This window comes from Populus trichocarpa, chromosome 10, assembly GCF_000002775.5.
Source record: "Populus trichocarpa isolate Nisqually-1 chromosome 10, P.trichocarpa_v4.1, whole genome shotgun sequence".
Lineage (NCBI taxonomy): Eukaryota > Viridiplantae > Streptophyta > Magnoliopsida > Malpighiales > Salicaceae > Populus > Populus trichocarpa.
Window position 1 is genome coordinate 21,248,888 of NC_037294.2, and position 24,153 is coordinate 21,273,040.

General features: G+C 36.0%; 5 protein-coding genes across 12 annotated transcripts; 2 read left to right on the forward strand and 3 right to left on the reverse strand.

Annotated features, from left to right (window-relative positions):
- The first annotated feature begins 87 nt into the window (after positions 1 to 87).
- LOC7468451 (NAC domain-containing protein 78) lies at positions 88 to 4,043 on the forward strand. 2 transcript variants are annotated; one of them, XM_006378727.3, is made up of 6 exons: positions 88 to 507; positions 798 to 1,075; positions 1,187 to 1,381; positions 2,593 to 3,096; positions 3,178 to 3,295; positions 3,475 to 4,043. In XM_006378727.3, the coding sequence occupies exons 1-6, from the start codon at positions 339 to 341 to the stop codon at positions 3,873 to 3,875; spliced, it is 1,665 nt and encodes a 554-aa protein (XP_006378789.1). In that variant the 5' UTR covers positions 88 to 338; the 3' UTR covers positions 3,876 to 4,043. The 2 variants fall into 2 exon arrangements, with proteins under 2 accessions (XP_006378789.1, XP_002315338.2); XM_002315302.4 differs by having other exon boundaries at positions 91 to 507; positions 3,469 to 4,043.
- Positions 4,044 to 4,178: 135 nt separating this feature from the next.
- LOC7468452 (malate dehydrogenase [NADP], chloroplastic) lies at positions 4,179 to 7,057 on the reverse strand. Of its 3 annotated transcripts, XM_024610502.2 has the most exons (5): positions 6,730 to 7,056; positions 5,621 to 6,565; positions 5,434 to 5,527; positions 5,057 to 5,110; positions 4,179 to 4,980 (listed from the first exon to the last, which is right to left on the reverse strand). In XM_024610502.2, exons 2-5 carry the CDS (start codon positions 5,791 to 5,793, stop codon positions 4,927 to 4,929), a joined length of 375 nt encoding a protein of 124 aa, XP_024466270.1. In that variant the 5' UTR covers positions 5,794 to 6,565; positions 6,730 to 7,056; the 3' UTR covers positions 4,179 to 4,926. The 3 variants fall into 3 exon arrangements, with proteins under 3 accessions (XP_024466270.1, XP_052312026.1, XP_024466269.1); XM_052456066.1 differs by having other exon boundaries at positions 4,179 to 5,110; positions 6,730 to 7,057; XM_024610501.2 differs by lacking the exon at positions 6,730 to 7,056 and having other exon boundaries at positions 4,179 to 5,110; positions 5,621 to 6,596.
- A 1,138-nt stretch (positions 7,058 to 8,195) lies between these two features.
- LOC7463466 (GDSL esterase/lipase At5g03610) lies at positions 8,196 to 11,674 on the reverse strand. Of its 3 annotated transcripts, none has more exons than XM_052456576.1 (6): positions 11,495 to 11,674; positions 10,082 to 10,192; positions 9,454 to 9,731; positions 9,076 to 9,373; positions 8,655 to 8,839; positions 8,196 to 8,509 (listed from the first exon to the last, which is right to left on the reverse strand). In XM_052456576.1, the coding sequence occupies exons 2-5, from the start codon at positions 10,125 to 10,127 to the stop codon at positions 8,655 to 8,657; spliced, it is 807 nt and encodes a 268-aa protein (XP_052312536.1). In that variant the 5' UTR covers positions 10,128 to 10,192; positions 11,495 to 11,674; the 3' UTR covers positions 8,196 to 8,509. The 3 variants fall into 3 exon arrangements, with proteins under 3 accessions (XP_052312536.1, XP_024466847.1, XP_002316403.2); XM_024611079.2 differs by having other exon boundaries at positions 11,445 to 11,674; XM_002316367.4 differs by lacking the exon at positions 11,495 to 11,674 and adding an exon at positions 10,302 to 10,474.
- On the forward strand, positions 11,623 to 13,629 carry LOC7463467 (probable CoA ligase CCL5). The gene is made up of 4 exons (XM_024611076.2): positions 11,623 to 13,029; positions 13,171 to 13,238; positions 13,310 to 13,412; positions 13,495 to 13,629. The coding sequence occupies exons 1-4, from the start codon at positions 11,623 to 11,625 to the stop codon at positions 13,615 to 13,617; spliced, it is 1,701 nt and encodes a 566-aa protein (XP_024466844.1). The 3' UTR covers positions 13,618 to 13,629.
- A 741-nt stretch (positions 13,630 to 14,370) lies between these two features.
- LOC7468453 (acyl-CoA-binding domain-containing protein 4) lies at positions 14,371 to 18,854 on the reverse strand. Of its 3 annotated transcripts, none has more exons than XM_024611078.2 (14): positions 18,652 to 18,854; positions 18,378 to 18,484; positions 18,183 to 18,260; positions 17,979 to 18,098; positions 17,831 to 17,897; positions 17,651 to 17,712; positions 17,338 to 17,477; positions 17,130 to 17,256; positions 16,482 to 16,596; positions 16,294 to 16,382; positions 15,636 to 15,719; positions 15,222 to 15,539; positions 15,033 to 15,092; positions 14,371 to 14,876 (listed from the first exon to the last, which is right to left on the reverse strand). In XM_024611078.2, exons 2-14 carry the CDS (start codon positions 18,465 to 18,467, stop codon positions 14,715 to 14,717), a joined length of 1,512 nt encoding a protein of 503 aa, XP_024466846.1. In that variant the 5' UTR covers positions 18,468 to 18,484; positions 18,652 to 18,854; the 3' UTR covers positions 14,371 to 14,714. The 3 variants fall into 3 exon arrangements, with proteins under 3 accessions (XP_024466846.1, XP_002316404.1, XP_024466845.1); XM_002316368.4 differs by having other exon boundaries at positions 18,378 to 18,500; XM_024611077.2 differs by having other exon boundaries at positions 18,378 to 18,536.
- Positions 18,855 to 24,153: the final 5,299 nt, after the last annotated feature.

The following is a 24,153-nucleotide window of genomic DNA, read 5'->3' on the forward strand; positions in this document are numbered from 1 at the left end:
TACTTAGACCCCACTTTCTAGCCTGTCAGACACCGCCACATTCTCATCAGGTGATACTTTGGATTGTCCTCTCCATGTCGCTTTAGCTTTGCCTTACCGAATTTTCCTCGAAAAATCAGCTCGCTTAAAAAGGTAAATAAAATAAAATGAAAGACTCACTTCTCGACCCCAAAATAATGGCTTCTTCTTCAATCTCTCCTCGTCAACAATCGGACTCCGATTGAAACAAATTAACCCTAACCCTACAAATCTCAATCATTTCTTCAAAATCCTCTACTTAAAACTCTGTAAACTTTACTTTAACCCTAATACGAACTATCGTTTCGATTTCGAATTTGATGGGCAGTAGTGACTCGGCGACTTCACTTGCTCCCGGGTTTCGATTCCACCCGACGGATGAGGAGCTTGTCCGTTACTATCTTAAACGGAAGGTCACTAACAAACCGTTCCGTTTGGACGCCATCTCCGTCACCGATGTTTATAAATCTGAGCCGTGGGATCTTCCAGGTCTTAAATTTCACAACTTTCTCTCTCTTTAGATCCACGTGTCTAGCTCTTTATTTAATAGAATATAATTGTTTGATTCGTGACTTAACTTTTAAGTAATCGATTTTTTTTTTGTTTAATCATAGATAAGGTAGTGATTTAACTTGATTAGGTTTTGATTGTGAATTGAAATATAACTTGCTTGACTGTGAGCTATACATGGTAAAGTGATTTAATTTAGTTAAAAGTAGTGAATTTGGCGATTATTCAGTCTTTACTTTAATGGGGATTTTGGTTTGTGGGTTTTGTAGTTAAGTCAAAATTGAAAAGCAGGGATTTAGAATGGTATTTCTTTAGTATGCTGGATAAGAAGTATGGAAATGGGGCCAAGACGAACCGGGCCACTGAGAAAGGGTACTGGAAAACGACTGGGAAAGACAGGCCTATTAATTGGAACTCACGAGTTGTGGGGATGAAGAAGACCCTTGTGTATCATCAGGGTCGAGCCCCACGTGGTGAGCGCTCGAATTGGGTAATGCATGAGTATCGGCTTGCTGATGAGGAGCTGGAGAAAGCGGGAATTGCTCAAGTGAGATCGATATCTCAAAAAAGATTCAAGTTCTTTTTTTTTAATATGTAATTTGTTGGGATTTTTTTTTTGTGTTGATTGTCTTGTGTTTTTGTATTTTGGGTGGGGAAGGATGCATTTGTGCTTTGTAGGATTTTCCAAAAGAGCGGGACAGGGCCAAAGAATGGGGAGCAGTATGGGGCACCGTTTATTGAGGAGGAATGGGAGAATGATGAGGTGCCTCTCTTGCCAAGTGAAGAGATGGTGCCAGCTGGAGAAGCACCAGTTGGTGATGGCTCATACCTGGAACTGAATGAGCTTGACCAGGTTTGTACTTGTATGGTTACTAGTGGTAAATTATTTTGAATCGTTTAATTGTAAATTAAATGGTTGAGTATAAAAATGTAATTTTAATAAAATCTATTAGATCTACATGATGAATTGAGGTGCGCACATGAAAACATTTACATGCAAAGAAGTTAGCAAAAGTAGTTCATAAGAATAGAATGCCATTTAGTTGATTGTTTAAGTGTTAGTACTAGATCTTGCGTGTTCTTTGCATCGCCAATGCAAAGCTGTCCTTTTTTAAACTCCCAAGAAGTATATGTTCAAAATTTCAAATTTATATAATACATATTATGTTGGGGTAATAAGGATTCTTGATACAAGTTCTTAATCTAGAAGCGCTTGACTTGCACATTTATTTGATAATTATGTCCTTGATGTGACTGCATTAAAACTTTAACTTGCTTCATTAGTCCTAGTATCCAATACTTTAACATGTTGCATTTTTATTTTTTTTGCCATCTGATAATTGTCAAGGTTTTTGTGTTGAGGTTTGAAGTTCTTTGCAACTTCCTGAGAAAATGGGATCACTTTCTGTTTTTCCTTGTATTTTGCTTGTGATTAAGTACATACTCAATGCAGTTGCTTTTGCCATCTGATAATTTTCAAGGTGTTTGCTTTGAGGTTCTTCAGATGTTATGCCTTATTCCTCCAAAGGGCTAGCTTCCTAATAAGACTTGCCATGGTTAGGCTGTTATTTTGGACCACTAAGCTATGTCACTGTATGTTATTTTTTATTTCTTGATTGTGTTTATTGCACCAGGCTTGTAATATACTCTCTGGGGTCTACATGTTCTTAGATGGATTGCCTTATTCCCACTAAAGAACTTGCTGCTTATTAAGCATTTACGTGCCTTGGCTGTTAATTTGGATCACTAAGCTGTCATTGTATGCTGCGCTCTTTCTATTTATTGACTTTTGCATATGGTAATATTGGTTTATTGTAAAAGGGATCGAAACGTATTTGGTCAACTTAGTCAAATGTCTTATGTAGTGTATCTGCTGCTTTGGTCTTGTGTCTTTGCCATGGTGATTATTTATAAATTTTCTGGGGGAGTGTTGTCAATGTATGTTTCTTCATCATTACTTGTGATCCATGCTCCTCTGCCCAGCCTTCCTGTTTGTTTGCATTTCATGATTAATGTTCTCACAACCAATTAAAATTTTCATTATTTTTGTCTTTTTTCCGCCAGAATTTTGACAGTGGAATTACATCTGAAAATACTGCTCGTCCACTAAACTTCTATTATGGGGAAACAAGCAACCATGTGGAACAGCCCAGTAACTTCAGTGACAATGATATAAAGCCTGTGATAAGAGGGGCGGAGAATAGAAATGGTCCAGCTCCACCAGCTGACCAAAACTTGGATTTACCTGGACAATATGAGATGGATGCAGACAAAAAAGAACACAATGCGGAGCCTATCAATATTGTGAATGCTCTCAATGCAAATTATTTGTTTGATGAATCATACTTGGATGCACTTGGTGATCTTCCACCGAGTGAAGGATTTTTCCTGGAAGCTAATGATCTTTCAAAGCCTGTGGAGCCAGAGACCGGTGGAGATTCCTCAGGTTTTGACATGGTGGATGAGTACCTCAATTTCTTTGATGCTGTTGATGAGAACATGTCTTTTGATCCTTCTGATATCTTCGGAAGTGAGACTGCTGTTTCTGACCAACTTCCACCCCAAGAGGTAAGAATATAATTAAATGCTTCATTGCTTTAATTCACTGATTGAGCTGCACGCAGCAATTAATTTGTAACTGTATAACAGGATGTAAAGGGACAAACTGAAGAACTGTCCACGGCAAGCCTAAACCTATTAGAAACACATGGCACTATTGATCCATCTTCATCAAAGCAAAAGCCAGAGGCCATGAAATTTGATTCTGGTAAATTTATATTTCAATTTGTTTCATCGGTACTCTTTGTGCTTCACTTTCCTGTAGTCATTAAGAGATGTAAGTTTTGCAAGATAGAAATAATTCAGCTGGTCGCATTTTTGCTCACTGGTTTTTACATTTGCTTCTGTTTGTCTGTGCTCATTCTTATGTGTCTTGTTTAGGTGCAGATTTCAAATATCCATTTATCAAGCAGGCTAGTCACAGGTTGGGGAACATTCCTGCACCTCCTGCCCTTGCTTCTGAGTTCCCTTCCAAGGACGCTGCTCTTCACTTACATCCAGCATCTTCCAGCTCAATTAACGTTACTGCTGGTATGATAAGAATAGAAAACATGAGCTTAGGTGGCAATGAGATGGAATGGTCATTTGGCAAGAACGGGAATGTCAATATCATCCTTTCTTTTGGTTTGCCACAACAAGGTGGTCCTGCCAGTCTGGTGCCGATGAATAGCTTATTCCCAGGCAAAACAGAGTCGGTGGTGTCGCGAGGTTGGCTGTACTTGATGTTCTTTTGGGTCCTAATTCTCTCTGTGAGTTATAAAATCGGGACCTGTATCTGTGCCAAGTAAACCCACGGTCAATGAAGTTGGCTTAGAGATGCCCGGAATAGGGTTGATTGTTAGTTGATTCCTTATAGATCTATTAGGACAGCCTGACATCAAGATAAATCATTACTTTATGATTGTTATTTATGTTAAACTGCCAAAAATGAGGATCGGTGTGCTTAACTTGCATCATTTCATTGTGATCATACCAAATCGCTCATCATGCCTAACCTTCAAGGTTTTTATGGGGGTTCAGACATCGCACGTGGAGTAATCCTACCACACTTTTAAGTTTCTATGTTTGTTCTAAGCTTCAATTACACTGCATTAGCCGCTGCCTAAGTTGATTTACTGTCAAGTGATATATTCTAAAACAAAAGGATGGCCTACTGAATTTGTCAGAACAGGTTGATTGTTCTCCTACCTCTATGTCGATGATAACTAGCTGTAGTTCTCCTTGAAGTTACATCGGCCTTTTCGATTTGGGAATTGTCTTTTTTGGTCGGCGAATGTAATGTGACCAGAAACCCTGGCATGACGGATTTAGATATTTGTAAATTTAACCTTCGAAGTCCTTAATTCTTCAACATAACCACGGATAAATATCAGGATGCGTGGTGCTCATTTTCTACACGTAATCTCTTCTTGAAGGTTCCGGTGATCTGCTCAGTCTCCAACTAGAAAGATTTGGAAGTTGTGAGAAAGTAGGCAGTAGCATGCACAAGCACACAATGCATGTGACAAGCAGCTTGGAAGAACACGGAATCGAAGTATCTTTACAAATCCAGGATGGTCTTAATGTGGCTATCGGAAGTTTGAAGCACTTGTTCTCGACATGCATGACATTCAGAAATAGAGAGGCAAAGTACTTGTGTACCTTGTGCACTTGAAACTTCCGGTGACAATATATTCACCAAAGGTAAAGGGTGGAAAGAAATGGCAATGGCCATCTGAGCTAGATGGCTACAAGACCCAGCAATAGCAATGATTTGTAAACTGAAGGTTATCAAATGGACTTCTACTACCAGCTAAGGTTTTTTGGACCATTTTGAATAACGATTAACGATGTGTCTAATTACGTTTCCCCTGGAAGCTTTGTGTCCTCTGGTAAATCTCGGAAAGCAACACCCTGAAAAGAGCAGGGCCGTTAGTAATTGATGCGGCAGAATCAGCACAAGGAAGCAATGATGGGGTAATACATATACCTCTCCTGTGAGGTGAGCTACACATCTCTTCTCAGGTAGCAATTCAGCTTCAGTCTGCAAAATGACAGCTTTGCATAAGAAAAATGGTCCTTGTGTCTAGATTCTAGGTGACCACGAAGGGTCTGAATATACATTTCTAGAAACAATCAAATCATAGGAAACCATCTTCTTGTCTTCGGAAGTTGATGTCTATAATCACAGAAACATTAATGAACTTGTAATAAGAGATTATATGAGAACTAGTTGCACCAACTAGACAACTTATTTAACATACCAATCTCTATAATCCATATGATTAAACATGATCAAGATAAACAGACATAATTACATTAAACATAAGCATATGCACAAATATTATAAAGGGTAGAAGCATTTACAGCTTCGAGATCGTATGTTTGGCAGAAAACACCGAAGCGTTCAGACTTGTTCTTGGCTTCTTCGGTCTGAACTGCAACTGGGGCTGGAACTTGACTAATAAAAAACGAAGCAAAAGGTAATATCAACTAATTATGAGTGCATCAAGAAAGCAGAGAGAGAGAGAGAGAGAGAGAGAATATTAATTACTTGACAGAGCAAGTGATTTTGAAGTTTTGGGCACGAGGGATTGGTCTAAACGAGCGACGAAAGTGAAAAGAGGGACTAGTTGATAAATGTGAGAGCTGTGAGGAGTGTAAACGACTGCTTGTCTTTGTATATTTAGCAGTAGCAGGGGATGTGGTTTGCTCTGCCACGGCCATGGTAGCAGAGAAGAAAAAAGTAATGGGAAAAAAAAAAGAAGAGAGAGTGAAGGGTTCGGAGGGAGAGGAACTGAAGAAGAAATCAAGAACAAAGTAGGCAAAGAAAGAGAGGGGGAGAGAGGTGACGAGTATTTGAGGTGAAGAGTGAGTAGTCAAAGGCCATGCATATGGCACTTGGCTATAAAATGTAATCCATGAAATCTACTTCTTGATAATAATCATGGGCTTTGGTATGGTTATCCTCCATTTGGTGTGTCTGCTGCTACTTGGATTCCGCCATTTGAGAACCTTCAAACTCGCCAACATATAGCTTGGCTTCAATTATATTCTCATTTTCATCGAAGGATGTATTGGTGAGTCATTTTTTTGTTTGTAGATACCATCTTTATTTGGGGAATTGAATTGGTGAAAGATATGTCATAATTTTGTTCGCATTTCATAAATGCTCTCACCTATGAGTTGCATGAGATGTGTTTTAGAGGTATATACCTTAATGACAACAGAAATTGGACCGAAAAGAGATAAGAATACAAGCTAATTTTTTTTTCAATAATAGTAAGAATACAAACTAGCACACAAGCTTTCTAAAGCCAAATGATATACAATAATAGCCCAGCTCACAATCTCCCAGCTCTTAATGAAAACAGAGCTGTATATCATTTTGCAACTAACAAATGATAAAGGAAAAAAATCCCCGCAATGATCATCGTGCATGATCCCAGCCAAGTTGCAACTGATGAGAACCCAATTTAATTTCTCAGTTTTTAGCAACCTAAACGAACACATTCAAATAAAAATGTAAGAATGAATCCCAAAATTAAAAAATACCCTACGAAGTACAAAGGTAATCACTTGAACAAAACGAAGAAAAATGCAAAATTTTGTTGAGATATTGGATGTATTTTGAAAATCATATCTTAGAATGTAGTTGCCTACCTAAAGGAGTTGGTTGAGAGATGGTATCAGATATGAATACACGATATTAGCACCATTCTGTGAAAGATGTCCAGCGTCCCAAGAGATTGACAATGCAGGATTTTCGCATTTTTTCTAAGCAATTTGGCCACACATGTGACCATCCAAGCAGCATGCCTTGAACAAATTATCAGATCCCACAGTTTCTACAACATGAAAAAGAAATTATCACGATTCTGTGCATTCAAAGTTTGGATACATTGAGGTGAAATATTAGTTCTTCCATGTTTTTCATAAGTCCAAAGGCATGGAAAAGATGCAGAGCAAAACAACTTTGAAACATCTCTGGTTCGACACTTTATAGTTTCATGTCTTTTCAATGTACTGCAAAAAATTATTTTTAATAAAAAAAACAAAAATTTTAGAAACACTGAGGGCACTCAGCCGTACTAAAAGAATCTTCTTACTTTTGAGTTTTTCTATTTTCTCTTTATTACTTTGTTAGACCAAATTCCCCTCAAAATGCACCGGTCCAGTTTCTTGGATTAGGTCAATTCACAGACCCAAAATTAAGGCGATTTCATACTAATACAAAACTAAAAATTTACAAAATGAATTTCATTCCTGAAAAAAATTCATTATTTTTTCTTGCATTTCACAAATGCATTTACCCATGAGTTGGGTGAGATGTGTGTTTCGGAGATGTAAGAGTAAAGAGTTTATTGCCTGCGCTTTTGTTGTGGGTTGTACCCAGCTTTTTTAGGATGTAAAAAAATAATATCTAAACTATAAAAAATATCGAATATTATTATTAAACTTGATATAATAGTTTAATTTTGAAAAGTTTCAACCCAACTTTTAAATTAATTTATATTTTAAATTAAATTGTTTAAAAGTTATCTCGTTGTTATCTTATCAGTTAAATAAATTTTAAAAATCAAATAAAAAAGGTTAAATTCATCCTAATTAGTCTATTAAATTCACAACTCGAGTTGTAAACTCTATTGAATTAAATTATTATTTTTTATTATATAATAAAAAATATAAAAGATAAAAAAAAATATAAAAACTGATTCATAATCAACTCAATAATGAATAATAAAATTTAATAAAATATCAATATTAAAGCATGACATTAAAAAAAAAAAAAAAACTCAAAAAATCACTAAAAAAAATCATGGGCTCAAGCTAGAGACATGCTAGTGTGCTTGAGCTGTGTTTTTTATTTATTTATTTTTGATAAGGAGATAGGTTTTTCATCTTTTTTTTTAAAAAAAAAACAGATATTATTTTTTAAAAAAATAAAGATAAATGACAAGTCTTCTATCGCATAACAATACAAATTGTTGTGCTCAAATTTCGAACCCATGACGTTCTCTACTCATCACCACCATGCGTCAACCAATTCGGCCACTCCACAAAATTTGTACGGGGTAATTAAAAATATATTAACCTAGTTTTTATATATACAGTTAAACCGACCCAAGTTTGACCCCAAGTTTTCTAGTTGTATTTAAAATGAAATAGTGACAACAAAAATTGAACCAAAAAGAGACAAGAACACAAACTGGCACACAAGCTTTCTTAAGCCGAATGATATACAATAATAGCCCGACTCACATTCTACCACTTCCCAGTTCTTCATGAAAACAGAGCTTTTATATCAATTTAATAAAAGAAACAAATGACCGAGAAAAAAAATTCCCCATGATGAACATTGTGCGTGATCCCATCCAAGTAAGCACATGATGATGCCATATTGTTTATGAGAACCCAATTTGATTTCTCGATTTTTAGCAACCTAAAACAACACAGTCAAATAAAAATGTAAGAATGATTCCCAAAATAATATCCTGCAGAAGTAATCACCTGAACAAAACGAAGAAAAATGCAAATTTCTTTAATATATTTGAAATTAAAGCGTATCTTAGAATCTAGTTGCATACCTAAAGGAGTTTGTTGAGAGATGGCACTAGATATGAATAAACAATATTCGCACCATTCTGTGAAAGATGTCCAGCATCCCAGAAGATTGACAATGCAGGTTGGTCGCATATTTTCTGAGCAATTGGGCCACACATGTGAGCATCGAAGCAGCATGCCTTGAACCGATTCTCAGATCCCACAGTTTCTACAACATGAAAAAGAAACTATCATGATTTTGTGCATTAAATGTTTATATATATAGAGGTAAAACATTAGCTCTTCCATGTTTTTCCTAGGTCTAAAGGCATGGAAAGGATGCAGATCAAAACAACATTGAACATCTCTGGTTCGATCAACACTATATATTTTCATGTCTTTTCAATATACTTGGAAGCACCGAAGAACGCATCTTAATTATGCAGAATAATAATAACAAATCACCTTTGTTTTCGTCAAATAATGCTGACTCGATGGCACTATAAAGATCCAAATACACAAATTTGGCTCCATTGCTCTCCTTGTTCAGAATTTGCAGTGACTCTTTCAATAACTTGTTGTGCGTACTCGATGCTTTGTTCCAAGTTTTGTCACACCTTCGAAGCGTTTCACTATACATGCCTGGAAAGCATCCCCTTGGAGGTGTCCCAAATATTGCTATCTTTTTCACTCCTAAAGCACGAATTTCTCTTAGGTTCTTTGTAAGCAGATCAACAATTTCTTTAGTTTGATCGAACACATCCTGTTACGAAAACAGAAAAATATGCAGCTTATTTGAGAAAGGGCAAAAAAAGAAGAAAGTAAACGAGTCGAGGCACTTACGTTCATGGTGCCTTTTTGGCTTCTAGATTTGTATATATAATCATTGCCAGTGTAAGACACCAGAGCAATAGAATTTCCAAGATCAGCTTTGGTGTAGACTTCTCGGGCAATTTGTTCCTTAAAATTACGCACTTGGAGTGTCATTGAGTAGTTATTAAATGACACGTCGAGAACACCGCTCCCTCCACGCGCAAAGTTCATTCCATCCTGTAGTTCTGATTTTGATGCTTTGTCCCTCTGTGCATAAATCACGGGAGCTCGTATATGGAGAAACGACGCTGCATGTATTAAAAAGTCCAAAAGTAACAAATAGATGAGCAAACATGGAGATCGTTAAAGAATTAGTAAACGTTAAGTGATTGGTTTTTAAAGTGTATACTATAAAACAATCTAAAATCATTAAAAAAATAGTTTTTAATTTTTTAAAAAACACTGCTTGAAACCAATTACAAACAATTTCTAAATCCGGTCTAAATTTAATTTAACCAGCTTAACACCAAGAAATTTAAAATAAAACGGTATAATTTTGGATAAAAATAATATATTCTGGTTGATAGGATAACGTAGTAATTCGTACTTTTTTTAAATCAAACCAATATATGCAAGTGAAAATCAGACAATTAAGTACCTATATAATCCGTCAACATAAGACCATCAGAGGTCTTGATACCCATGTTTCCAGTGTCTACGAACGAGTCTCCGATGACAAAAAGCTTTGTTTTTTTGTTCTCTTCATGTCCTGCAATTCGTAGGGTTAATTTCTATGTTCAATAAAGAGTAGCAGAAATACATAAGAAAATTTTGAAAGAAGAAGAAAAACAACTTCAAATATAAATGGTGTGATTAACCTGTGGAAATAGCAACGAGGGAAAATAGAAGCAGAAGAGCAAAAAGTTTCCCCTTCATTTCCATTGAAAAGGAAATAGAGAGAAATCTGTAAATGTGGGTGAAGTTTTGAGAAAGACATGGTCGGGTTTTATAGGCATGGCTTTATGGTTATGCACAGCTCATTGACAGGGTTTCCATGTGAGTTGTGAGTTTTCTGGAGACAATCAAGTTAATGTTTCTTGATAGTGTTAGTTTTACCTTCCTATTTTTGGTGTGTTACATGTTAGCATCCATTGTCCCAACAGCTCATGAGTAATTACAGTGTGTTCCACTCAAAATTATGAGTTAATGTATTGGCAAATTAAGTATAAACTGCCAACTAAACATGATAAGTTTGTCTTCTTCTTCTTCTTCTTCTTCTTTTTTCTTTCTGTCTTGTTAGTTTTGATCAACATTCTGTTCGAAACAAAAAAAAAAATGAGAGAAAGGAGAAGAAAGGAAGGAAGCTTGGTCCCACCTTTTTGGGCAGGCAAGTCATATGATTAAGGTGAAACTATGTTGATTTGGTTTATTAGGTAGTTTTTGTTAGTGTGGTACGAGTGCAGGGAGGAACTGGTGTCTGTTTTTTTTTTTTAAGTGAATCTCAGGATATTATTAATTACTACTAAACACTATAAAATTTTCCATGGATGTAGCATAACTTAAGGAGAAGCTCTTGCTAAGTTTTTGATGTTTCTACAAAACTCCATATCATCTAATAATGGAATTGAAGCCCAGCTTCGAGAAGTATGCAGAGATGACATAGCCTGCTCGCATTGGTTCATGATGTCAGACAAGGTTGAAGAGCCAAAGCCCAAGTCTCTTTATGAGCTTTTCAATAATCTATTGAGGTGCAGAAACCAGGGGTTCATGTGTCAAACCCCCACTTGGGAAAATAAGAGGACAAGAATGAATTTTTCAAGACCTGGTCAATAGCCATGGGGTTTTGTGATATTGATCAGTGAGTGTTTTCATCGAAGCTAGCTTGTATACTAGGCGGCAGCAATATATGAACCTTTATGGGTAAAACAAAGTTTCATGGTATATGCTAAAGATAGATTATTCCATGTCTCTTTTATCAGCAACGTAAACACGAATGTTCGACTTTCAAGATACCATGATACCTGATTGTATCTTCCTTGACAGCTAATACGCCAATCGTCAATGTATTTACCAATGTTGATTATCTGAGTTCAGACGCGGTGACATGCATTAGTCCCAATTAGCAATTGTTTATGTAGACATCATGCAGCAGATGGTTCAGTCCAGGACATTTTCAATAGCTTTTCAAATTTCATCAAGATGCCTGCTGAAGAATTGTGGACTAGTATCATCACCGAGAAGGAAGCTGACAATGCTCAATCCAAGAGTGGTTTCAATCCAAAAACCGGAATTTATCACTCTTTACATCAACTTGGAGAAAATCTCCAAATCCCCACTAGACATGACTTAGATACGTCCAGTTATGTGCTATCCCAGTTCCCCCATCCTGATCATGCTGAGACTAAAGTTGCACTTGTTGATTTGGCTACCAACCAGCAAATCACCTATGCTCAGCTTCATCGATCTATCCATGCCCTTGCATCAGGCTTGTACAATGGTCTTGGAGTCCGAAAAGGTGATGTGGTGTTTCTTCTGTCACCAAACTCAATCTTGTACCCGACAATATGTCTAGCTGTATTTTCCATTGGAGCAATCCTTAGCCCTGCCAACCCAGCTAACACAATATCAGAAATTTTGAAACAAATACGGGACTCGGGTGCTAAACTTGTCATCTCAGCACCAGAGGAGTTGCATAAGTTGGTTGAAAATGGAGTGCCTACACTAGTTACAACTCGAGAGTCAAATGACGATTCACTATCTGTCAAAGAACTAATTGAATGTACTGGTCCGCTTGAGTTGCCACAGGTCAGGATAACTCAATCAGACACTGCAGCTATACTATACTCTTCAGGTACTACTGGCACAAGCAAAGGTGTGATATTAACACATTCAAACTTCATAGCCATCATGACCCTCCTGAAATGGTCAGTCTATGCAAGTTCATCGCAAAATGACATATTCTTGTGCTTCGTCCCAATATTTCACATCTACGGCCTTGCGTTTTTCAGGTTAGGATTATTCTGTGCTGGAATTACTACTGTGTTGATGCAAAGATTTGATTTTCAAGCAATGCTTGATGCTGTTCAAGCTTACAAAATTAATAACATTCCTGCAGTGCCTCCAGTGATACTTGGGCTAGTGAAACATGCTAACAAAGTCAAGTGTGACTTGTCATCTTTAAGAAGGGTGGGATCTGGGGCTGCCCCATTGAGTAAGGAACTGTCTGACGAGTTTAGGCAAAGGTTTCCATGGGTAGAGCTAAGGCAAGGATATGGGCTAACCGAAAGCTGTGGTGCAACAACCTTTTTCATCTCTGATGAGCAGGCTAAGGCACATCCAGCTTCTTGTGGAAGGCTCGTGCCAACTTTCAGTGCTAAGATTGTAGATACTGAAACGGGATCAGCTTTGCCACCTGGTAGAAAAGGAGAGCTGTGGTTGAAGAGTCCTACTATAATGAAAGGGTACTTGGGAAATGAGGCCGCTACTGCTGCAACATTTGATCCTGATGGTTGGCTGAAAACTGGTGATATGGGTTATTTTGATGAAGATGGATTTCTTCATATTGTTGATCGGATTAAGGAGCTGATCAAGCACAATGGGTATCAGGTATTTCAGAATACTCTTTCACCAGTTCTGCTCATCATGTTTTTGCGAAAAGCTTAGCTCTTCGAATGATCCAGAACCAAGCTCCTTTCTTTGTCAAGTTTGGGGGTTCTTTTAACCAAAACTGTCTGGTGCTAAATGCAGGTGGCTCCGGCGGAATTGGAAGCTATTCTTCTGGGTCATCCCCAAGTACTTGATGCAGCAGTTATACCGTAAGTTGTCTTTCAGTGTCTCTCTCTTTCCCTCTTTGATCTATCAGTATTTATTAACACATATTTTGCAGTGTTGAAGATGAAGAAGCTGGACAGATACCAATGGCATATGTGGTGAGAACAGCTGGTTCTGAACTCACGGAAGAAAAAGTCATTCAATTTGTTGCTAATCAGGTTGATCTGATAGCTTCTCCCTCTTACTTCAAGCAGACTCTTAAGATTTATTTCTTCTGATCCTGTTATATGAAAATCTTAGGTAGCCCCATACAAGAAAGTACGAAGAGTGGGTTTCATCAGCGCCATTCCAAAGTCTGCTGCGGGCAAAATCTTGAGGAAGGAGCTTGTATCCCACAGCCAACAAGTTATCTCAAAATTGTAACTTTCCTCCGTTTTTAACTTGATACCAGGCCAGGAAATGGTGGAGCTGTAGAACTCTCAGGCAGAAAGGACTTGAAAGAGAGAGCATAAACACCTCAGATAAAGATCAATAGAAGAAAATAGTCATTCAAACTTGATTTTTTTTTTCCGGTTCTGTACTGTGAGCTTTGGATAATTGCATATCTATGTATGATAACGTAGAACAGAGTGATGATACCTGATGATGAAATAAAATGCTTTCGAAACCTAGGGTCTCTTACCGTCATCATCTTTTGCTGTTGAAGTAGAACTCGTAATGTAAAGATCATAGCCATTTCCCACCCTGAGGAGGAAAATTGGAAGGCTACTTGTGATTCTCAATAACAACGTCAGATCTAGAAGAAAAATGGATGCTGTGGGTTAAATTTTACGGATGCTTTATGATGTTTTGTGGATATGTATATTTTTGCATTTCAAAAACATTTTTGAAAAAATTTAATTTTTTTCTTACTTTAAATAATTTATTTTTGTTTTCAGATCTTGTATTAATATCAAAAATAAAATAAAAATATTATTTTGATATATTTAAAAAACAAAAACACTTTGAATGCTCTACCATAATCATCTTGCAGAGAAAAGTCATGCAGTATTACATGGAACTGCTTGCCACCGGAAAGGGAAACAAGTAAAACGTTGGTTTTAGAAAGGCATCGCCAGAATCAATTCCCTTCCAAAGAATTATATGATATTGTTCTCCATAAAATAAATAAGTTCATAAAATAAAAAATATTTGTTTATTATATGATATCCAATGAAATTTATAATGTACTAGGAGAGAATAATTCAATTCTACAAAAACAAATAAAATAAGTGCATGTGTGGGATGGGGAAAAAATCAAACAATTTACCCGTTTCACAGAAAACAACGGTGCGACTGCACAGACTACTGTACCCGTTTCAAACTTAAACCTCCCAAAAAAACTCTAACAGTGGCCGAGGATTAGCACGCATTGGCCAAATACACACAAGCTATTTGTATTAGCTTGAGACGGCTATGGCTGCTAAAATTTTGGCACAATTTTGAGGCTTTGGCCTTGAACAGTTCGATGATTTGCTAGTTTAGCCAGCTATCCAGCGCCAGACACCTCCAGAACCTTGTCTTTGAGCTGCACTACGCTCTATCTCCTGCTCCAGTGCAGATTTCTGTCTTCGAAGTAGTTGTACTTCATTCTCTATGGACTGCAATGATTCCAGTATCTTCTGTAACTCAGCAATTTGAGCCTGGAAATTACAATTAACCAAAGTAAACCAGATTTAGGAAAAGGGAATCAAAGTCCACGCAATAAACCGGTCAGATCACCACAAGATGACATAAAAAGGTTAGCAGAGGGGGAAAAAAAAGGGATAGCAGGAACAAGATGAGAGAGAGGGGAGCACCTCAAGTTTAAAGCATCTTGATCTCTCAGCAGCTAGTTGACCTTGAACAGAATGGAGTTCCTTCAAAAAAAAAAAAGAAACAGAGAGAAAGAAAGAGAAACCAGAGAGAAAATGTTATTAAAACTATATATTACCACTTAATGAAAGAATGTGTTCCCTAGTACAAGAAAATAATCATCAAGAACATACCTTGGACAGTTCTGCATGAGTACCATTAACTTCATCAACCTTTTCTGTAAGCCTAGAATTTTCTGCTCTGACTTCGGTGAGGAACAATTCCAGCTCCTTTTTCTCTTCTTTAAGTGCATCAATTTCAAATGCTAAATCTAGTTCAGAAGGATTGTTTCCAACTCCATTAGAGTTCAGATTTAAGCTGGAGAAATCTAACTTTTCAGATTTGGCTAAAGCGTATGCAGCAGTAACAGAAGCTGCAGCTGCTGCTGCTGCTGGTGACTGAAAAATCTTTGGACGTGATACATCACTTGGTTTAAGTCTCATAACAAAAACCTAGAAAATACAGGTCAATCAAGGAAATCAGGTTATAGTGAGAAAGATGGTGCATATAGGCACCATAACCAGCGCAAATGTTACTATAGCACATACCTCGTTATTGTATTTCCCATTATAGCCACCAAAGGCAACCAAATGCCTCTCTCCGTTGATTAATGCTGAGCAAACACTAAGTCCCTGCTTTTGAAATTATATTTAGAAATTTTGCAAGCATAGAAGTAACTACCACGTCAATTCAACCACAACTAAGCTAGATCAACACATTAAAGTTGATTGAGCTATCTTGGACACATAATTAGCATATAAGTTTCGTCATCATTTTAGTTATAATCCACCAGAATTTTTGTGTTTCCCAACAACTATGAATTTTCTACACGACTTAAAATTACCATCAAAATCAACTGTACAAGCATGGAATCCATAAACGGATCATTCTGGAGTCTAAAACCTACAATCAGTGAATTGATGTCTGAAACTGGGGGTTTCTTCGTCTTCTTCAAATTGATGATTAGGTTATAGCCATATAATTTAAATGAGATCCAGAATGATACACCCCGTGTCTTTAAACTGATTTTGATTGTTTTCAGTCCTTTTCAAATTATTAATCTTTGACCTATGAAATTGCTATCCATTATCCAGCTTTCCTGAAAAATGAAGATGTACTAACAATGTTTTGCTTCTGGTCCAAAAAATTTTCTAAATAAAACAGATGGCTAAAATTAAAAACTTGAGAAAGGCACAAAGTACTGACCTCACTAGCAAGTGGATCTCTTTCCTTTACACTTGTCAATGCTGACCAAGTTAGCTTAGACATATTTAACACGAGGGTTTCTGGGCAACCTGTACATCATCACCAATTGGAGGTACCAATTTTAGAGAATAGTGGTGAGCGCATCCAATGGTAGGAATACAATTAAACAAAGAAACATTACAGCATACCATTTTTGTTATCTCCACCACCAACAATATACCAGTTCTCACCAATGGTTACACCAGCATGACCAGCCCTAGGAGTGACCAAATCACCTTGAACTTCAGGCTGGGACCACTCCATCTACGATAAGAAAAGACCTTGTCATTGTTAAAAGGAGACAGATGTCTGCATCTATGGAATCTAGGGAATGCAAAATCTGTATATATTCCAAATATTGATATACCAGAGCAGTAACTGCTGCTCAGTCAACATAATTTTCTTACTACATAAAAATCCCATGCAATAAAATAAAAAATAAGCATGTCTTGGTTAGTCTAGAAGCAGCCACTGGAATATTATCACTGAATATGCAAGCCAATGTCAACACCCATAGCATGCTTCTTTTGTTTACAAGTGTCTCATGGACTAATAATTTCATCAAGAAATATTATCATTTATAGAATACACTGGCATGCTATGTATCTTATTGTGATGCCTTAGCAATCCACTTCTTGACACATATTAAACATATGCATTGAGTTTCTAGTAATTCATTTCTCAATAAATAAATTAAACATGGTAACATTTACCTCGCATTATACACGTCAATTCAATCAAGCCCACATCCAACACCTACCTCTCATCCCAAAAGATAAATAAACAGCAACACTTACAGTTTGTAAGTCGAGTACATGAAGATCATTGAAGAAGATTGAATGAGAACAGCCACCAAAGATTAGAAGGTAGTGTTCCCTGTTAATTGCAGCTGTGTGATCAAATCTGGGAGCTGGAGGTGTCTGCCTATCAAGACACAAGAAAATGATGCAGAAGACTTCTGAAAAGTTGCAAGCAGCTGGATCTAAAAGTTGAACAGACACTTACCTCGCCACTACCACATCCCAAGTCATTGTTTCCAAGTCAAGGGCATACACATCATTCAGCAATCTCCTGTTCCTATCTTCTCCGCCAAAAATTATCAGTCTAGAACCAACCAGTGTAACAGAATGCCCCCCACGGGCTACCTGAAATACACTCAAGAAATTACCAACCAAATTTCCATAAACAAAAGTGCATTTTGCCTCCTTGTAGAGTACATAACAACTTCAAAACATATCATAGAGGAAAACATGAACTCGATGAACAAGCCCAGGACAGATATATATAAAAAAAACAAGCCATTGATAAAGTCAGTTACCGGAGCATTTCCTGAAGTCTCAATAAAACCACAGGCATGTGTTTCCAGATCAATGAACCTCACTGCAAGAAATCAATGACAGAGGAAAAGATTCTTCTCAATATACATCTGCGAGCATCGCCAACTAATTTAGAAAAACATCTAAGCCCATCTCTTGAAAAATATTGTAAAGAAACAAACCTGTCATACTATCGGAAGTTGTCTTCGAATGCCCCCCAAGGAGAAGAAGTTTGTTCCCCCACTTAACCTGACACAAAGATCAATAAACTGTCTGAATGCACAACACAAATCATGTCAAAACACTGCATTAATGCATACAAAGTCTTACCATACTATGATCTGAAGTGGCCGGGAGAACTTCCTGTGCGCCATTCTCTTCACTTTTTCCACCATCCGCCTCACTTTTAAGTTTCAAACTAGACCACACCAAACCTCTAAAATCAAAAACCTGCAAAAACATCCAATCCAAGATCAAGTAAACACACAACCCACGTCGATACACAACAAGCACACAACCGGCAATATCGTATACCTGAACATCAGGTAGATACCGACCAGTACGACTCCCACCCGCAATATACAATTTCTCGTCAGCAACTCCTGCAGCATGCTAAAAATTGACAACAACACGTCACATTGCCATTAAGAAAATTATACATTCATTAATCTAGACAACTATAATAACAATAATTGATTACTAGGTTTTTGTAATTGTAACAAACATCACCTTGTACCGAGCTGAAGGTCGTGTGCCGGAGACAGGGATTGGGACCCACTGTTCATAAGGCAATTGCGAAAACCAATTGGCCACTTCCATTTCCTTCTTAAACTCCTCTGTTCCCATTGAAAACTGTTCAAGGTTACTGAAATTCATCACTTGTGAAACCTTAAACAATTAAATCCATCAGCTTAATTAATTGACTATTTAACGTTAACAAGACAGACATCTTATCAGATTGAGATACAAGGCAACAGATCCAGGATTAAGAAGGGAAATGTACCTGAATTGGATTGAAATTGACGAGGAAATCAGGGGCGTTGGTGGATCAGGTTGAGAAATATTGTGGATCTGATCAGAGATTGGACGGTGTTGATTCTTCGAGTGATGAAATGAAGAATCGAACAGACAAGCGGAGAGATCGCTTGCCGTGATTGGGAGAGTGTGTGAAAATAGCACTGTAAAAATCTGAAAGTTGTCTCTGGTGGGTTTTATAGTCTACTGCAGTACTTGCTGTCCGTATGTGTAAAGGAAAATAAGAAAGAAGAATCAAATTTTATCCCCACGCTATAATTTAAATATACATTAAGCCCTTAATAAATTATTTATTTCACTTAGGTCCTTTTCATTTTCAAGTGACTATTCGGTTATTCGAGATAGGGACGAAATGGAACATTTTTTTACATGAACAGGTTATTTGAACGAATTCATAATTCATTAACAAATATGAACAAATAATTTAATTCAAAAAAAAATAAGAATTTATACTCTTAAATCATTCGTATCAAGAATTTTAAAAACCTTTTTTTTTTAATTGTGGATAGAATTATTAACGTAAATATAAACAATATATTAAGATAATAAGTTAGAGATACAGAATTAAAGTCAATGGGATTATAACCTGGAACCTCAATTCAAATTTTTATTACTCAATAAATAAATTTGATTTAGTTTGTCTCTCTAAAAGTTTCACATCTTTTTATTTCAAAAAAAAATAAAAATCCTGGAAAAAATAAAAATAAATAAAATTATCAATCTCAAAAATTAATTTTCTAAAGTAAACAAAATTAAATTTTTCCAACAGAACCTTAATTCATTTTTGTTATTATTGAATAAATAACTATTATGTAATGTGCTTTTCCAAGAGTTTATAACTCCTTAGATAAGTTTAAAACCAACATAGACAAACTAAGACATGAAATAAAGGGAAAACAATAAAGGTGCTAAACAAAATATAAAAAAATAAAATTAATAATATTAATGGAAAAAAATAAAAACATCATAGATGAAAATATATTCTTAAACCAATAATAATAACTAAAAAAAGTATCACCTCTCTGTAAATTCACATGCAACAACTATACAAATAATAAAATTATGAGTGATTATTTTCAGTTTGATTTAGTTTTTATCTGAAAAAAATAACCAAATCAAATTTTTAAAAAAAAAAATTGGAATCAAAGTCATCACTTGCAAAGATAAAAAAAAATTATTTAGGACCTGACCTCAGAGCTAGCCAATGAAAATCTATAAGTTATTTTAGAAGAATCTAACAGAAAGTCGTTGCAATTATAGTTATTAACTAGATCCAGTAATTTAATAATATGAAATTTAAACTGGATTTTTTTTAATTAAGACAGATCCAGTTAAATTAAAAAAGACTCAATAAAAATTTATAATTCAATTGACTTGATGAATCTTAAGTGAAACCTCACCAAGTTAATTTAAAAAAAAATATTTTTAAAATCCCATTTAAAAACCATTATTTCAGTTTAAAAACATATTGTTATGAAATTGACATGATGGACCATAATCTAAATCTTGAACCGTGTTATTGAGCTGGGTTCGACAACTTTGTGTTTGTGTGACCTTCCATCCTTGCCATTTCAGCACACAATCCAGGCAACATAGAAGTCATGGCCCAGAAGCTATAAAGGCCGGTTCAACCAGGCCTCAGCAGAGTGGTCCAAAATGATAGACCCAGTACTGTCGAGCCTTGAGCTAGCTGGACACATAGTCTAGCAAGCCCGCATACGAACCAGCAGTCCAGTCCGTCATGTTTTCAAGCTGGATTTTCTTCAGGAACACAAACTTTTTAATCGTTCGATGTGTTGCTACCTCCAAATAACAATCTCTGAAGGCAACAAAATATCGAGTCCTAGCCCTTTTCATTTTTTGTATTTTCAGAGCAGGGTTTTGATTTTGAACTCGAAACATTTGTTCCCTGCCATTTTTCAAAAGCTTTGCATCACAAGTCTAGTTGGCCTAAAAATTTTACGGAGAAAGGGATGGATAGACCAAAGTTGTTAATACGAGGATCCCGACTGCACTGTGAACAGGGAGGAGGGGTTTTGTTAGCATTGAATGGGGCTTACAAGATTATCTAAACTAGAGAAATAAGCAATTAGTCTTATAGATACACTTTGTTTTAGCATTCCAGGCCTAAATCATTGTGGGTAAACTCTGTGCCTCCAGAAAATGGCTGTGCAAAATCACGTGAAGTATGCAGCAAGGACTGAAACATAGAATAATTTAGAAACTGAAGATGGGGTCGAATTAGTGGGGGAGAGCAGGCGGAAAAGAAAGAGGGACGAATGGTGGAAATGATAAATAGAATATGCAGGGGGCTCACAGTAGTTTGTTAAAAACTGTGCGACATATTTTATCTTCCGCGTTGGACATAGCACGTCAAATTCAATCACAGATTAAGAGAACGCAACTCTATCCTGTCTACAGGAAAAGATAGACTCTTAACATGCAGCTGAATCTGTCAGGCATGGACAATCAGTATCATGGCTATTATTTCTAGCTTTAACTATTATGAGATTGCCCAGATCTACAGTGTTTTCTTGTTATGTTCGTTCTGTAGCACTCTAGTTGAAGTTGAAAGAAAATATAATACTTAGTGATCATCAGCTGAATCTCCAACCAGAGAAAAATCAGATAAAACTAAAGCGGTCTTCACGAAATGATACCGAATAATTGGATGGTACTAGAACAAGTCGGAATCATTAGGATCCCAGTGGAGAAAGCGAGTCGCCATCAAATTTACCAGACATAACGAAGAAATCTCGGAGGAAGAAGTCGAAAGATGCCTCTGTTGAGGGGTCAACTTCAAGATCAAGATCTAAAGCCCCAGCTCCAGAGGGGGTGGGGATTCATAAATGATTACCAAATATAGTAACAGTAACGAGCAATGTCAAACCAGAGGTTAGAGTGCTTCACGAGATTATGAAGAGAGTGGATTTAGTGGAATTTCTTGATCATATTTTAATATTAATATTCTTATTCTTACAATGGGTAGCTGCTAGAATCTTTAGTTGAAACCAATCCAAACCAAACCAAACAGAGTTCATTTCCATTTTGTCTTGATCGACCGACCCTTAAATGATCCCTATGGTACATAAATCGTGAGAACTGAATTTTTTTCCTTAACTAGACAGCTTCATCTTGTTTTTGTGATAAATATGATGATCACATGACTAGTTTTTCTTCTCTCTTTTATTCTTCCTATGTCTGTTCATAATTTATAAGTGGTTCTGACCTATGATAATGGTGAAATGATCATTAATTGATCACAGAAACATGTCCTGATATCCTGGGGCCAAGCAATCCTGCTCTACTAGAGGTGTGATATCATAGCAGCATGTATTACAGGAATCACCGGGTATGCTTCAGTGGAGGAGCACTAGCGCCACATTGCAGGAATGGAAACCTTTAAACGCACTTTATTAGTTGTTACTAGAATTGTTGCATCTAATTTCTCGGGGGGGTTATAGTAGTAACTAGATAAATAAATAGATTTTATTTGAATCATATTAAAAAAAAACCAACAATAGTATACGGGAATATATATATAAAGCTCATGATAACATGAGAAAAAAAAATTTATCTAATAGCAAAAATATGATGTTATTTAATTATTAGCCAATTAAATATGAAAGGATAACATATGGTAAAAAAAAAAAAAACAAATTGGTGCGAACTAATCTAAGCCAGCACGATAAACATGTAATTTGAACATTTAAGGGCAAGTTAGCCTAGTTAACCTGACAAACTCATATTTTAGGTCATGAGATCAGAATAATTTGATAGAAAAAATTTAAAGAAAACAACAAAGCTATATTTTTTTTAAAATGTAGAACAACAATATCAAAAAATAAAATAAAATAAAAAGATGTCAATCCCAATTAAATTTTCAAACATGTGACCAAGATTATCAGATCGAAAACGCTATACATGAAAATATCATGAACCTCGATCCATAGAAAATAAAACGTTGAAGGGTGATTTGAAAAGAAAAATAGATAAAAAAAAAAACAATAGTAATTAGAGAATGAGGGTTAAAATTAAAAAGCAACAAAATTTTTTTTACAAAATAAATTAATATCACAATACTGGTCATTTACTCAGTTGTGTTTAACAAATTTATTTATTAAAACTAATTTATAATAGAAATCAATACACACATAAAATTTATTGAATAAAATTTTAAAAAAAATTATCCAAGGCTCCACATATTAAAAAAATTCTAAAAAAATAAATGTTTTTTCTTAAATTTTAAAAATAAATCTAATCTAATTAATTATAGATGAATCGCACTAACCTCCTATAAAAACAAACAGACCCAATATAATTATAAAATAAGCCAAAACAAATAGCAAAAATTATTTTAAAAAATGCATACATACATACATATATACATTAAAAAAAAAGGGTGGTGTGCGTCTATAAAGCCACGCCAGGCGCCTCATCCACCACGAAAGGTCCCGGGCTCTTATTTAATTTTTAAGTTAACAGGGGCGGGCAACATGGGTTCTCTACACGCCTTTGCTTTATATGGTTTCTGAATGTAATGTTTTCTAGATAGCTGCTAGAGATTAAATTAATTATTCAACAAATATGTTTATGTTAATCTTTTTTTTAGTTTAACGTGGGTGTCCGGGCCAGCTTGTACGCACCTCGATTAATTTCACGGGCCCTGAAGTTAACGACCATGTAAGCTTCCAGTGGTCATCATATGAGCAACTACAGGGCTCGAACCTGAGACCACAGAAGAAGCAAACCTCTTAGTCTCAGGCTCTTGTCACTGGGCCGCCACCTAGATGGTTATGTTTATGTTAATCTTGCACATCCAACATCATATGTGTCTTGTTGGAAATCATATCCTTACCACAATATGCCATTCTTCTAGAGGATTGTGACATTACTAGCCGAGGAACCTGAACAAACCCCAAGCATAAACTTTTCATATGCAAGCATACCTTTATCTAAAATCACATCATTTGAAAAAAATAATTGTTTTTAAATTAGGATCACCTTAATAATTGTCAATTTAATTAGAGGCCAATCCAAACTATATTTAAGATTGGAATTCACGGTTCGATCTAAAAGATTAACCTATATAACCCTATCAAAGTTGAACTATTTAAAAGATAAAATAAAATTGTTTTAATTTTTTAAAAAAAATCTTAAAATTACACGAATATTTTGGATTAATCCAGAAGAATCCATAATCATCCACCCGGATGCTAAATCTAGTCGTGGCATGAGTGATTGTAATAACTTTCACTACAATTGTGCTAGCTGGATAAATGAAGAGAGTATTCAGATCACTTTCAGTATTGGAGTTTGTGAAATATAATTGAGTGGCTAATCAAGAACATGCACGTAGTGGATGCCATTAACGATGGTCAGTCTTGTTATTATGATGCCTTCCACTTCTTCCAGCTCGGCCGGCCATCCTTCAGAGTCCAAACTTCAACCACCTAAATCTTACCAAACA